General features: G+C 37.0%; 1 protein-coding gene across 1 annotated transcript in view; it reads left to right on the top strand.

The window, feature by feature from the left end:
- Positions 1-16954, top strand: part of GADL1 (glutamate decarboxylase-like 1) — a 147246-nt gene that overhangs the window by 74754 nt on the left and 55538 nt on the right. Inside the window, exons 12-13 of the mRNA XM_012644549.1 lie at positions 3753-3804; positions 12722-12811. Of these exons, the coding sequence (XP_012500003.1) occupies positions 3753-3804; positions 12722-12811 (142 nt within the window). The remainder of the gene's footprint in view (positions 1-3752; positions 3805-12721; positions 12812-16954) is intronic.

Below are 16954 nucleotides of genomic sequence, written 5' to 3'. Positions count from 1 at the left end.
TCGAACTCCTGAGCTCAAACAATCCGCCCGCCTCGGCCTCCCAGAGAGCTAGGATTACAGGCGTGAGCAGCCGCGCCCGGCCCTGATCAGTGATCTTTGATGTTACTATTGTAATCATCTTGGGGCTCTGTAAACCACACCCACAGAAGATGACAAACTTAATCAATAAATGTTGAGTGTGTTGTGACTGCTCCACCAGCCAGCCATTCCCCCATCCCTCTCCTTCTCTTCATGCCTATTTTCTGAGAAATACCAATACCAAAATTAGGCCAATTTATAACCATACAATAGGCTCTAAGTGTTCAAGTGAAAGGAGGAGTCACATGTCTCTCACTTTAAATCAAAAGCTAGAAATGATTAAGCTTAGTGAGGATGGTATGTTGAAAGCTGAGATAGGCCAAAAGCTAGCCTGTCATGCCAGTTAGTTAAGTTGTAAAGGCAAAGCAAAAGTTCTTGAAGGAAGTTAAAAGTGCTACTCCAGGGAACACATGAACAATAAGAAAGCATATCAGCCTCGTTGCTGACATGAGAAAGTTCTAGAGATCTGGATAAAAGATCAAACCAGCCACAACATAATCTAAAGCCAAAGCCTAATTACATAACATAACGTAACATAACATAACATAACATAACATAACATAATATAACATGTGCAAGGTGAAGCAACAAGTGCTGATGTAGAAACTACAGCAAGTCATTCAGAAGATCCAGCTAAGACAATTGATGAAGATGCCCACACTAAACAGATTTTCAATGTTGACAACACAGCCTTCTGTGGGAAGAAGATGCCATCTAGAACTTTCGCAGCTAGGGAGGAGAAATCAATTGCTGGCTTCAAAGAATCAAAGGACAGCTGGTGCCTTTAAGTTGAAGCCATTGCTCATTTGCTCTTTTGAGAATTCTAAGACTCTTAAGATTTATGCTAAACTTACTCTGCCTGTGCTCTGTAAATGGAACAACAAAGCCTGGATGACAGCACATCTGTTTACAGCATGGTTTACTGAATATTTGAAAGCCACTGTTGAGACCTACTGCTCAGAAAAAATGATTCCTTTCAAAATATTATTGTTCAATGACAATGCGCTGTTCACTCAAGAATTCTGATGGAGGTATATAAGAAAATTAATCTTGTTTTTTTATTCCTACTAATACAACATTCATTCTGCAGCACATGAATCAAGGGGTCATTTTGACTTCCAAGTCTTATTATTTAAGAAATACATTTTGTAAGGCAATAGCTGCCATAGCTAGTGATTCCTCTGATGGATCTGGTCAAAGTAAATTAAAAACCTTCTGGAAAGGATTCACTATTCTAGATGCCTTCAAGAACATTTGTGATTCATGGATGGAGGTCAACATACCGGCATTAACAGGATTTGGAAGAAATTGATTCCAGCCATCACGAATGACTTTGAGGGGTTTAAGACTTCAGTGGAGGTAGTCACTGGAGATGTGGTGCAAATAGCGAAGGGACTAGAATTAGAAGCGGAGGCTGAAGTGACTGAATTGCTGCAATCTCATGATTAAACTTTAACTGATGAGGAGTTGCTTCTTACGAATAAGTGAATTGAAGAAAGTGATTTCTTAAGATGGACTCTATTCCTGGTGAAGATACTGTGAACATTGTTGAAATGAAAAATGATTTAGAATATTACATAAACTTAGTTGATAAAACAGCAGCAGGGTTTGAAAGGATTGACTCCAATTTTGAAAGAAGTTCTACTGGAGGCAAAATGCTATGAAACAGCATCATATGCTACAGAGACATCTTTCGTGAAAGGGAGAGGAAATTGGTGGGGCAAACTTCACTGTTGTCTTATTTTAAGAAATTGCCGCAGTCACCCCACCTTTAGCAACCACCACCCTGATCAGTCAGCAGCCATCAACATTGAGGAAAGACCCTCCACCAACAAAGAGATTAACAACTCTCTGAGGGCTCGGATGATTATTACCATTTTTTAGCAATAATGTATTTTTTATTATTGTTTTTTAGACATAATATTATTGACACTTAATAGAGTACAACATAGTGTAAACATAACTTTTATATGCACTGGGAAACCAAAAAATTTGTGTGACTTGCTTTATTGCAATATTCACTTTATTGTGATGGTCTGGAATTGAACCTGCAATACATTTGAGGTGTGCTGGTGTTGTTGTTTTAAATTGCACTTCTTTGATCACCAGTGATATTGAGCAATGGAATTTTTTTCTCTGAAAGTTAGGCAGTGTGTTAAAGTTTCAAAAACTTTATAGCTATATAGCATCTCCCGAAAAAAATATTCAGGGAGAGGAATATGTGGAACATCAAATACTTTGTGAGTATGTGTGTGTGTACACGTGCTTGTGCTTGTGCCTGTATGGTCACAATATTATGGTTCAAAATAAAGATCCATATTATTATTTAATACTGATAGAATTTTTATAAGATTTTGTATATTTCAAGGATGATACAATTTATATGCAAACACTAATATTTAACCTTATGTGAAAAGCTGTATAAATAAATTTGAAAAAAAGAATCACATCTTGTAAACTAGTGTATTCCATATTCACATTATAGAATGGCCTTTAGCAAATGATGGAATGATAATAACCCCTTCTTTCAAGTTTGTAGTCTATAATTTTTTCATGTTTATGATTTTATTTAGTATTTTTTACAACAATCTTTTCAGATTGGAAAAGCAGATTGCAGTAGTCCAGTTTTACGGGTAAGGGACTTGAAGCCCAAGAAGAGCCTTTTTGTGTGTCTTTAAGTATTAATTGAATATACATGATTTAGTGACATGATTATGATACTATAATTCCATGACTAGAATATAATTTTCAAATGCAGTCCTTATGTTGGATGTGATGTTTCTTTCTCTGTTTCTATTTTTTTAATATATTACATATAAAATCACAATAATTGCTCTGGCAAACACATTTCTGTCAGCACCTCTTATCATTTCCTTACATTTGACACCCAAATTTGAAATACTGGGTCAAGTGTTATGAACTTTTTAAGGGTAATGATTGAATCACTGGTTTTCAAGGCCAATCATTTCAGACTTCTCTTTTTATATAGACTAAAACCAAGCTGAGAAGAGAGGAGTCAATGATATTATTATGTAAAGTACTATATTTTCAATGCTATTTTAGTCTTTTCTCAATCATGTTCCACATCTCATGTGTCTGAGCCCTTCGCTTATCATGTGATAATTCTCTTTCCCCTGACATTGGATATGACTTCATAGATATTCTATCAATGGCTGCAGCCCACCTGGAACATGATACTGATTATCAGTCCTCCTCGCTCTGTGCTGACCATAGAAAAGATATTGTTGATCTTCCTTGATCTTAAATGAATTTACGAGCAGGATTACACACCAAAAGCTCTTTCCTTCAAGCCGGCTAGGTAATTTAAGTATCTAAGCTAAATCCTCATTTATGAATATGGATGTGAAATTCACATATTCAGAGTCGTATATCCAAAATCTATTCGGCTTTTCACACTGAGGTGAAAGTTGGATGCTAACATGTGAGATAGACACCATCTCATCAAAAAGATGCATCTTTTTGCTCAGTCCCATGGGACTGCAGTAAATCAGGAGCATCTATCTGAATCTGCCTTTACCTCACCCCTTATCTATATGTTTCTTATTTCTAAGCCCTGTCTCTGCATCAGAAATAACAATTTTGTCATACATTAATCATGTTCCTCGCACTTTTAGATTGCAGATTATAAATATTGTTGTGTCTTTTAATTTTAGGTACCTAGTAGATGAAATCAAGAAAAGAGAAGGATTCAAGTTACTAATGGAAGTAAGTGATTGCAGAATTGTGCTTGTGATTTTGTCAGTCCACAGTGATGAACGTGGTAATTTTCTAATCTGTTATATTTCATTGGTTTTTGTGCTGCAGACTTAGAAACAAGTCATTAGCTTAATTCATAGAGACCATTATGTTAATTTACTCTATTAGTGAGTAGGAAAAATTCCTTTGTTGGATTCACAGGGAATACACTTGCCTTTAAGTATTGAAAATTAAAATGCTCGATAATAATTACTAGGGATAATATTGAATAAATTATGACCTCTATCTTGATATATAAATTTCATAATTATTGTACTGCAAATATTCAACTGTGCCTGCATATGAAAAATCAATTAAGTGAATGTACAATAATGCATACAGTTTTCTTTTTTTATAAAATAACTAGAGCATATTAGCTTTTGGCCAATGGGAAAATAAGTTATTTTGTTGTTGATGCTGTTGGATTATTTGGTATATATAAGAAATAAGATGGTTACAAAGGTAGATAATATTTTTTATAAAATATATTATTAAAAAACATAAAAATATTATTTAATATAAAATATGACATCATCTTAGATCTTGTTATAGCATATATGTTATAGCAGTTTTTAACCTAATGTAAAAATCCCCTAGAGATTACAGTGTAGGAATCTGTGCTATATATAAGCAATCTAGTTAATTTTTTTTTCAATCTAGTTAATTTTTGGTGTTATTTTATTCAGTAAGATGTATTGAACAATTACTATGTATCAGGCACAGTTCTAGGCACTGTGCCTAGATAAGAAAGGTCACTCATGGTGCTTACATTCAAATGGAAATTGAAAGGTAATTAACAAGCAAATTAATACATATGAAACATCAGGTAGTGAGAATTCTTAAGAAAACAATAAAATAGGTTCATGACACAACCTAGTATACAAATAAATAATTAGACAATTATAGATGTGGCAAGTACTATATTGAAAAAAAAGGCTAAAATGCTGAAATGGGGATGGATATGGCTTGTTTGGTTTGGGTGGTCTGGGTAGGGATTTTAAGGTTATCTGTAAGGTGAGACTTGAATGATGATAAACAGCAAGCCATGCAAACATGTGAGGGAAGGGCATCTAGGCAGAATGAATAAACAACTGCAAAGGCTTGAAGGTGAGAAAAATTCTATGTGTTCGAACAGCCAAAAGAAGATGTATTAAACCAGGGAAGAAGTACAGCAGGTAAAGTGGTTGGAGAGGGGGGAGCAGAGAATAGATCAGGTGGGATTCAGGTAGATCAGGGTAAGACATTTAGCTTTTATTTCAAGTGTAGTCTTTAGAGAGGTTTTAATAAAACAAGAGTCTGAGTTCCATTTTTTAAAGATTATTTGGATGTATGAGAAAAGAGGAATGTGACAGGGCTGGTGGTGAGGAGCAGACAAGAAAAGAAAAAACGGAGATGAATTCGGAGACTGTTGCAGTAGCCCAGGTGAGATATGATGGGGGTCCACAGACAAGCTTGGGAAACACTGCTCCAGGGGATCCAGACCTGGCTTCCGCCACTGTCCAGAAAGGAAGCATCAGATTAGAAAGTTATAGAATTCACAAGCTCCTGAAAACCGGAGATATAAAGGAACTTGTATGCATACCAAAATCATCCTCATTTGAATGACTTTCTGGTAACACTATAAAGAAGCAAGAAGACAAATTTAGAATGTGGAAAATTATACAGGACAGCTGACTTGGGTTCTTCAACAGGTTAATGACATGAAGAAAAATAAAGGAGGGAGTTAGGCTCAAAGAGACTGAAGAGGCATAACAACCAAATGCAGCAGATGGACCTGGTTGGAATCCCAATTTGAACAAGCCAACCGTAAAAAGTAATTTTTGAAACAGGAAATTTTGAATATAAACTGGTTATTAGATGATGTGAAGGAATTGTTGATAATTTTGTTAGGCATGATAAAGGCTGTATAACTATGTAAGAAATTGTCTATAATTTTTAGAAGTGCCTCTGTAAGCATGTAGGGGAGAAACAGCACTTACATGATTGACTGGATTTGAGTTCTAGTTACTTTTTATATTTTCTCGAGTTTCAGTTATCTATTTTCTTAAAATTGAGTTGCCTTATTTTCTCTGGCAAGGGAGCTGTGGTGTTTATGGAAAGTCCTGCACACCTTGGAACTGCATAGTCTTTTGACAGAGCTGAGAGAAAAAGTGATGAGAAAAAAAGACGAGCTGATTAAAAAGTTACTTATATATTCTTTCTATAGACTTAGGAAAATGAAAGAGGAACCTCTTACTATCATATTTAGGGAATTACAAACATTCATATCCTTGTAATGAAAGTTAAGGTGGGCTTTAATCATTAAGCACCCTTCTTCCCCTAGATACTTCACCTATGGGAGCCAGCTGGCCCATCAACAGTGAAGGTGGCTTCCTAAATGGTCTTCTAGAATTCCTACTATAAGGATTTTTGTATGTGATCTTACTTTGTCTCTTTTCTTTTCTCTTTATTCTGTCTGAAAAAACAGAGTAGAATTAGACCTTGAATTTCACATGTAAGTGTCAAGTTGATAAGTCTGTTTTTGCTAACATATATACATATATTATTTGTTATATATTTAACATATATTTAAATATATATATATATTAGAAAGAGAGAGAGTTACTGTTGTTTAGCAGATAGTAATGAGAATGTTAAGTGGAACACTGAAAACAGCAAATGAACATAACAAAACAGAATTCCCAGTACTTCAATATCTTTTCCTGAAAAGAGCAAAAATAATGCATATTTTCTTGAAGATGATTCAAAGTTATCATTTCAAATGAATTCTGCATTATTCATAGACCCCTGAAAATCATATCTCTCTTTTTCTGTGTTGAATCTAAGATCTAATAGATGTTTTCCTAGAGGTATATTCATTCTTATGATATCATTCACATATTTTATTTTGATCTCTTGGGAGAGTCCTAATGATTCAACATTTTTGTTTTTCTTTTCCCGATTTCCACATTAGGAAAAGTTATTTATGTTTCATAAACTTTCAGAGTTATAAAAGATTTTCAAGGACATATAGTCAACTTCTTGCCGAATGCAGGAAATCTCTCTTGACAGCACCTGTAACAGGTGGTCGATCTCTGCTTGAACACTTTCCATTGTGGGTAATTCACTAGTTCATTCCTCTTCCGGGTAGCGCTAATTATATTAATACCTGTTCTCATATTTATTGAACCTTACTATTAATATGTATCAAGCACATTGTGATTTATCTTACACTGTTACCTTGTTATATAGTTTTATTAGATGACGATGACCTCTTAATTGCTAAATCCAATGTACAATGTTTAATCTTCATCTTGTTGAACTTCTGCAGCATTTTGCACTGTTATCCACTCCACTGCTCTTGAAACTGTCTCTGTCTTGATTCCTTTGATTTCCTTTCCCAGTTTTTCTCCTTTCCCTGTGAAAGGCAAGTGATGATCTATGTGATGATCTCTTCATCTAAGTGCCCCTGAAATGTTCTGCACACTTTCGTCTTTGGCCCTTTATCCTGTCCACATACTCTCCCTGAAGTGTCTTCTCCACATCCAGAGCTTTGCTATTAGTAGCCTCAATATATGTCTCCATCCTTGCTGTGTCTCCTAAACTCTGGTCCTTTATGTATAGATATATATGAAATTTTCACCTAGACTCCACAGACAGCTCAAATTCAACATTTCTAAAGCTGAAGGATAGCCATTTTACTTACCAGCATTCTACATTCTTCTTTAGATCGTTAGAGCTGTGGTACACCCAAGCAAAAATCTTGATGTTGTCTTTACTATCTCCCTTTTCTTTCTCCTAAATCTATTTTGTGTACTTAGTCTTCTCCACTCCCAAAGCCACTGCCTTCTTTCAGGATCCCCTCCCCCTCAGCTTAGCACTGCCTTTTACCTTGTCTCCCATTTCCAGTCTTAGATCCCTCCAGCCCATCCTCTTTGCTGGTACTGGAGTGGCTTTCCTGAAATGAATCTGTTCCCTAGAGAAAAGCTCTCCAGTGACTCCACATTGCTGCAAGGATCAAGCCCAAACTCCCAAGCATGGCACGTGAGGAGTCCCTTCATAAAATGATACCCATTGTCATTTCCAACTTCACCTTTCTTCAGTACGCCCTGTCCTCTATTCATTCCAAGTATAGTGGGCTCTCCATGTCTGTGGGTTCTGCATCCCTGTGGGTTCCACATCTGCAGTTTCAACTAACCATGGATCAAAAATATTAAAAAAATAAAAAATAACTATACAACAATGAAAAATAATACAAATTTAAAAATCCAATGTAACAACTATTTACATAGTATTTACATTGCACTAGGTATTATAAGTAATCTAGAGATGATTTAGAATATACGGGAGGCTTGCATAGGATATATGCAAATACTACACCATTTTATGGGATTTTAAGGGGCAACCCCTACATAGGATGACATAATATTTGCATATATATATTCTACACACATCCTTCTGTAGACTTTTAGTCAACTAGATTACTTATAATAGCTAATAAAATGTAAATGTTATGTAAATAGTTGTTATAATGCATTGTTCAGGGAATAATAACAAGAAAAAAAGTCTTATATTTTGAGTACAGAAGCAACCAACATTTCTCCCCCTACCCCCCCGCCAAATGTTTTTGAACTTCAGTTAGTTGCATATGCAGATGTGGAACCCACGGATATGGAGAGCTGGCTGTACTCGCCATTATTCCAAAAACACTGGCTTCTACATGTGCAGCATAGAAGCATTCCTTTTCCCAGGAATATTTTTTGGATAAAAAGACATTTGTTTTTTTATAATTCTTATTCCATTGTGTTTAACTGGCCCTACCTAGCTCCATCACAGACTAGTCTCTGAGTCTCTGGAAGTAAGTATATAGTGTAAGCCATTTTCTTATCCCAATGCCTTGTCCAATATCTGTAACATATTAAACTTTGTTTATTAAGTTAAACAGTTTGGTTTCCCCTCTTTGGACACTATAATTTTTTAATGTTCCCCTTCAAATATGGTACACAGAAATTAATATAGTGATGTGTGTCTCTGGTACATATTTTAATGGCATTATTAATCCACTTGAAAAGGACATCTCTTTCTACCAATATAGCTCCAAATAATAGTCACTAACCTAACAGAGTGCCTGATGTGTGCCAGGTATGATAATGAATACTGGAAATAAATTATCTCTTTACTCATCAAACCAACCCTATGGGGCAGTTAATATCGTCTCTATTTTATAGTTTAAGAAGCAGAAACTTAGAAAGTTTGACACTCATCCAAAGATCTAATGAAGTTGGAATTCAAACTCACATCCTCGTGACTCCAAAATCCAGTCTTTTTTGCTATCCAGTGCCACCTTTGAAATTTTTCTGTACTCTAATCTTATATTTAAGACCTATAAGCTTGAAGTCAATTAAAATTCACCATTCCAGCTTTTCCCTCACTCTATATTTGCATGATTGATTATTTAAATCTGTGTGCTAGATTCTGCATTTATAGTTATTAAAATGCACAGTGCTAGCTTTGTTTTTTATTGCTATTGTTCTTATGTAATGACATTGTAAGCAAAGAAGATTAATTTCTTTTGATATGACTCAGTTTTAGGGAACATGGGCTGTTACCTCTCGGTGACCACTAATTTCTTTCCCAAGTGGTCTTTATCATTTGCTCAATAATTATTCCTGAAATTGACATCAAAGCACCTTAGAATATAACTCTTTTATTTGAAAATCAGGATAGAATATATGCATCTTTTCTTTAATGTCGTGTCTCTTCTTCTTTATGAACTTTTAAAGACAATGTACTGGCTGCTACAAAGTTTTTATACCTTCACTAGACATCTGGATTCTTTTTTATGCCTTCCCAATTTTATGTTTTTTAGAGAACACAGACTAACTGTATTCCTAAGACACCCAAGAGGTCAGACTTCCATATATATAGGGAATTAAAATTAAGTGGTGTATGAATGGTTCAACTCTGAAAAAATACTCATTAGTGCTTTGAAGCCTCTTGAAAAAAAAGTCATTATATAAAATACAAGATACAGAGGCAGAGACAGGAAAAACTCAAATATATTTTTTATGAACATTCAAAGACATGTTTTTATCAACTCAATAATTTTGGTAATGACTAAAATGAAGATATTTCACTAAATGGAGCATCAAATTTCCTCCAATGAAATGAAGTGTCAGAAGGGCTTTACCAGTTTTCAAGTGTTACAATACTGAAGCCATTCCATTCTGAAAGAGAATGGACAAAAGGAATCATAGGTATGTCACTACTAAAATATCTAAACAGAAACTTATTAAAGAAAAGAAATTTAAAAGTTCTAGCAGATAAAGCTATTGTAAAGTGTTTTATAATGTTCCCGTGCAAATGAAAAGGAATAATGGATTTGATTATGTATTAGGGTCCATTCAAAAGATAAACACTACACAGTAATTTAATGTGGGAATGTGTAATATAAAGAATTATTAACACGGAATTGGAATCATGGGGGATTGCCTCATAGGAGAGAAAGAGAAGTCTAAAAATACCCAGGAATAGCAGTATAAAGAGCAGCCACTACTCCTAGAACTGAAAGAGAGCACCCAAGGAAGCCCCCTCCCAGGGCTGAGATCCAGACCTCTTCAGAGAGAGCATGACCTTGGCTCACGGGATGGCAGAGAAGTTCACAGAGGTGTCCCATTGGTGGGGCTCACTAGAAATCCACCCTCTGGAGTGCTGAGGAAAGCCATCCACAGGGACGGGCTACGACTTGGAAATGACTGCAAGCTACCCACAAGGGCTGCCAGAGAAGTCATCCAAGGCAAGGTGCCTAGCCGTCTTCACTCCCCTATGAAACCACCTGAGGGGAATATGCCAGGAAAAGCCATTTACAGACCCCATCTGCTGGCAGTCTGCTGTGATGCCACCTGAGGGGTTTGTGCTGGGGGAAGCTGCCAGGGGGCCACTGGCCACATGTCACCAGTGCTGCTGAAAAGAGCAGAACACCCATAGGTCAGCACACCAAATCTGAAAGAGCTACCCCTTCCTTCTCCAGTGCCCCTCCCGCAGCCTGTGCTGACAAAGCCTAAGAGTGGACCAGATGACAAAGGAGAAATATCTGCAGAATCCACCTCTATTATTACAGGACATCAAGAAAGGGTGGATTTGGACCTGAGAGGCAATAAATTGATAATTGACATAAATGATATCTGGAAAAAAATTGTCTTTGATATAAAGACATGAATTCCTAGAATCTAGTGGTGGATTATTACTCTATTTTTCTTCTACTTTCTATTCAGTCATAGTTACTTCATAGAAATTCACATTAAATGCTCTAAAAATTTGAAGCCCAGTTTGTTCTAGCCTAGAGAAACCAAATCAATTATAAATCAGAAATCCAAGTATGGATCGTGTAGCTTTGTAAAAGCTATTGCAGTCTCACGATAAATGTTTGTGGAAATTGAGTTGAATTACATGGTACTTCATTTTTAACTACTCTATATTTTTTAAGATTTGTAGCTCTTTTCTTGTCAAATCCAATAAGAATGTTCAAAATTTCAAAGATGAAAAGATGATCAGATCAAGAACTTATCTTGTTGAGCTGGGAATGTTTCTGGGCATTCATTTGTGATTTAAAATCCATTAAAATCAGAACTCTATATAGCACAAGTCTTGATTTTAAGATATAAGATGATAGCTCTTTCCTCTTTCTGAAATAGTTTAAAACTTTATACTGACACTGGAGCATAATTCTGATAGTTATTGAGAATTATTATAATATTGGTTATTACCTACAAACTGTGTTTGTTGTGCAAAATGAAAGGCATTTCAAATTTCATCAGTGCTAAGCATCAAATGAGGAAAGTAGGTATGACTCATAATCTTTCCTGGATATTATGCTGTGTGTCTAATTTATGAACCTCCAATATAATGTCCCAAATCACCTGGTCATTGAGTACAAGTCTGATGATTGCCTTTGGCGTGGCATTTCCTATGTTTTTGTCCAGTGAGGACAAAACCTTGTCCTTGTGGCAATGGCTGGGCTAAAGCCTGATAGGACGTTATCCCGTGTTTAAACAAATCATGTCTGATAGAAAAAAAGATTAGTGGGGAAGATGACTTGGCTGTGGCCACTTAGTTTACATCAGAATTTCTCAGACATGGAGCATACACTACCCACTGCAGAATCACCTGACATACTTCATAAACTGTCAATTCTTTAGCCTTATCTGGGATGGACTTAATCAGACTCTGGACATTCTGAGCACAGGAACTAAGAATCTACATTTTGAAGAAGCCCCCTAGCCCTAGCTGATTCACATTTTTACTGATGTTTTAGAGCCATAAGTCAAGGTGATGCTTTTTTTTTTTCCCCAGAGCAGTATTGGCTAGGGTCATAGCAGTGCTGGTTAGTGACCCTTAAGTATGGCATGCTGCTATCGACTCACAGGTAAGCAGGGCTTTTGCATTTGTCAGGTGTAGCCAGTAATAGAGGCCAACTTTGGCTGCCTTAAGCAAAGAAAATATTATTGGAAGCATATGATAGTGTAAGAAATAACTTAAGGATCAGGGTTGAAGAAGGAAGAACCAGGGCATCTCTAAGCACATCTATAGCAAGAGCTAACTGATGGTCAGAGCTGGATCAAGTCAGCTTCAACCTTATTATGTTTTGTCCTGGTATTTGCTCATTCTTGATCTAGAAGGAACAGAATCCTCTAGGTGTACACAATGGAGAAGAAATTTTCCAGCAGGCTCTTACCAGAAGTAAGGTGGATTGGATGTTACTCTATAAGATTCTGATTTGTTATCAAAGTTATACACATGTGATAACTCTTAAAGAAACTAGCTAAGAGTTTAAGAAGTACGTACTTTATTGTATTCTAAGATAAATCTTAGGATAACAAAACAACTTTCAAATTTTCTTAATCCTCAGCCTGAATATGCCAATATTTGCTTTTGGTACATTCCACCAAGCCTCAGAGAGATGGAAGAAGGGCCTGAGTTCTGGGCAAAACTTAATTTGGTAAGTAATAAGTAAATTGTATTTTTCTTTTTTATGAAATGCATTCAATGTTTATTCTCCGTTGATTCTATAAAAGTGCTGTACTTGTTAGAGCCTCTTGAAGAGGTGGCTCCTAGTACATTAAAAAGTAACGTACAAACAGCTGTAAACATTTTTTGTATTTAACAAATTAACACACTTGACATGTACACACAAAATTAAAACAATTGTGCTGTTTGCAAGATAATCATAGAATTTATTAGAAGTTCTGATTCACAGTGCACTTCAGAAAGTGCCATCTGATAATGGGACACAAGGTTAAAGTTGTATGATGAGTGACTACTTCTGTCAACTCTGCTTGTGCATTTGTGACTGTCGTATCACATTACTTGGAAATAATGTTAAAAGTCTAAGTCTGATACCCTTTGTGAATGTGAGACCTTCTCTCCTCTTCACCAACAAAGTCTCTGCATCTTACACACAAGGGGCTTACATGATAAAAGAGAAAACAGATGCTAGCAGTGGGATTCCGCTGATCTTAGAATAAAATGTGCTTGGAAGTGTCTTCACACACAGCTGTTGAGGGCTGCTGATCCAGAGTGAGGAGAAGCCCCAGGCTCCAGGGACTGCTTGTATGTCAGTTACTCCTCGCCTAGCACGGCCCTGCCGGTTATAATCCTGCCGCTAATCCAGATTTCCAAGAACTATGGAGTCTTATGAGTGACACAACTTGATCCCACTCCCCTGCTATACGAATATAATATATATTGAACATGAACCCATGGCAGATCCCCTGGGGATTATGTGGCCATGACGTGTAGAGTGCAAGTTCTCAATGGTTGGCACCATCAAACTTAGGCAATCCCCAACCCTTTGCAACTTCCTTCTCAAGGTAAGCAAAGCTGAACTTCATGACCCTTAGCTCTGACTTCTCCCTACCCTCAGTGGGAAACGATTCTTTTAACAGCTTTTATGGTCCATAGCCCTTCTACTTGCGCTTTTAGAAGACAGACAAAGCTTCTCAGTCAGGCAAGCAACCAATGTTTACTGAGTGCTCACGGTGCTATGCACTGGAGAGACAATCATCAAAAGGACTTGGTCCCTGCACTTGACAGGCTCGTGCTCCTAGAGACAATGAGTAAGGGGACAATCACAAGGTAACCAGCAATGTGTGACACTGGAGTCAAGTCTCAAACAGTAAGTAGATGCCGGTCAGGGGACAGTTGCAAAGAAGCAGATTCTGGGAAGAATCACAGCATGGACCCTCAGAGGCTCAAGAGAGGAGAACGCGATTGGAAGTCCACAGGGACGCAAAGGAGCAGTGGTGGGAGGAGAGATGAGAGCGACAGGCAGAGGGAGGGTCATGGGGCCTTGTCTCCCGTGGCGAAGAGCTTAGAATTTTTGCCACAGCCTAACGAGGAGGATGAGAGCAGAGCATGGATATGAGCCATGGCCATTGGTAGCCTCACCTGGCCCCAGGTCCTTTTAGCCTCAGGTCATTTTTTGTTTATTCATGGCTCAGTAAACCTCCTACACTGGGACATAACAGATGACCAAGATATAAATAGTCTACCTCTTATCAAATCTGACATCAGGGAGCAAAGATGGGGAGAGATGGATGGTGCTGTCTGTGCCCTTGCCGAGACAAGCCCTTCGTTACCCATTCCAGGCTGTTAATGTGGACCTTGGGATCTGTGTTGTATTTTTGTCACACAAATAGCAAAGTGCTTAAGAATACATTTTAGATGGTAAGTAACCCATAAAAAGAAACAGGAACTGGACAATGATGAGGTTTGGAGGAATATTTTTCACTGATGGAATTCAACTGACAGTTTTGGTGGGGCAGGGAGAGAAACTATTTCAAGTTGAGAAAGGCATGGTTGCCATTTTTCTCCCTAAGCTAGAAATCTCTTTTTGATTGTTAAGAAAAGCAGCCAAGAATGTGATGTTCGTATACTGACTCAGTACTGTTGCATAGACGGGGATCAGAATAACTGGTTAGTCTTATTATGTTTGGGGATATTTTGGACTTACTCTTTGCTTACTTTTTATTCTCAGAACATTTGAAATTGAGGATGGATGTATTGAACTAAACTCAGATAATTCAGAATATAATACACTCTTCTTCTTAACTGAAAATTGAACATGAATTGGGACATTCTCTTTTAGCCCCAGTATTTGCCAACATTGATTCTCTCAATACTTAATATCCATGACTCCCCATCCCTTCATTTTGGAAATGCTTTTTGACAATTAGAACCATGGTTCCCCCTGCTCAATCTGATATTATACAACTTTAATTGCTACGGCTGCCTCTGATTAGTAAAAATGTATCCTGTAGACAAACTAGCATTGGTCCTGAAGTTCTTAGTTTCCTCTGATTCTCTGTGTGTGTGTGTGTGTGTGTGTGTGTGTGTGTGTGCATGAATTTGGCAAGGGGGAAAGGAGGCATATATATCTATTGTTGATCTATGGGTTTTATGCTTACTGTAGTATGAGAATGCAAGTATATGATTTATAACCTGGAGTGTACTTAAAGCACACTAGAAATTTATTTCAGGGTTTATCTTGGATAGAGAATCACAAACAAATAAATAAATTGAATAAGACTTTGCCCCTCTGATTCAGACTACTGTCAGGTTGAACTGTCAGATTTCAGAATCAGTGGTGTGATAAGTCTCCCTTTGGTGGCAGAAGGGGAGAGGGATTATTTGGTAAAGAATTATTTGGTTGGAGGGTGTAAGTGTGTGTGTGTGCTTGCTGGTATGTGTGCACCTGTATGAGACTGTTTTTGAGAACACAGTCACTCTGTGGGCTCTCAACACTGTGACAGTCACTCTGCAGCACTCTACTCAACCACTGAGTTCCAATGCTCTAGTTGCTTCCCATTCTCACAGCAGCAATTTTCAACCCTGTCAGACCAATGACCACTATTTATAATAAATATTATATTCGAATACTTAGGTGAGTAATGTATCCTTTACTCTCCTAAAGTGAAATCAATAGAAAACATGACCTACCTACACACATCACTTTGTAAAAGGCAACATAAGACCTTAACATGTAATATAAAGGAGAAATTAGTTTATAATAAAAATATGTTTTATTATATAAATTCCTGGGCATGACAATATTGGAAGACACGAGGAAGTGATAAGATTCTTGCTCACATTCTTAGAAACATGGTGAACATAAGCCATATGTAAATGCAGACTATTAGAAGTGGGTGATGTTGGTGATGCAGATAACAGAAATGGTGAGGTATTAGTGATATAATTTTCAAAAAATGGTATACAAGTTTTGGTAATGCTCCAAAGAAAATATTTTCCCCTAGCTTCACATGGTAGTAGAAAACTTCATGTTTGTTAAAAATGGGCACACAATATTTGGCATTGGTATGTTAGATTCTGGGCTTGAATAATTACAGTCAGACTTTTCACCTCATACATTTTCCACTAGGACATTTGAAAGTTGTGCAAGACATAGGACAGTTCTTCATTGCTCAGACCTGCTCTATGCATTGCAGGTAGCGGGCAACTCTGGTCCCCACCTACTGCCAGTAGCAACCTCCCCAAGTCATGAAAACATCTACCCACGTTTCCAAAATACTCCCTTGTATATAGCACCATTCCCTTTGAGAACCACTGGCCCCCAGGATAAAATCTAGTCTCATCTATTCGGCATCCAAATCCTTCCATGTCTGATTCTTAAGGCACTTTTCTGACTCAGTCTATTGCGACCTCCCTTGCTGAGACCCCTGCATGGAGTAAACTGAGCCAAGGAATTTCGCCAGTTTCCCTACTAGTTAGGAAACATGCTAGAAACCAGGTAATGCATCCCTTTCACTAATCAAATTGGAATAATCACTGTCGCTCTTAATGTCGATGCCTAGTGTTGGTGAGAGTGTCAGAGGACTCCTATAAGCTGCTTATGGGTACATAAATTGGTATCATTTTTCTGAGAAGCAGCTTTAGAAAACATACCAAATATCTTAATTTTGCATGCATTTTCTTTTAGTGATTCCGCTTCTAAAAAATGTATCCTTTGGAAATATTAATAGTTATAGAATTAAGAGGAGAGAAAAGCTACTCAGAAGTTCATAGTTATTATGTAAAATAGCAAAAATTGTAGAAGAAAGCAAATATTCAACTACAGGGAATTGGT

Source organism: Propithecus coquereli, unplaced genomic scaffold (assembly GCF_000956105.1).
Source record: "Propithecus coquereli isolate 6110/MARCELLA unplaced genomic scaffold, Pcoq_1.0 Scaffold214, whole genome shotgun sequence".
Taxonomy (NCBI): domain Eukaryota; kingdom Metazoa; phylum Chordata; class Mammalia; order Primates; family Indriidae; genus Propithecus; species Propithecus coquereli.
Note: the sequence above shows the minus strand (reverse complement) of the source record. Positions and strands in the feature narration are given on the sequence as shown.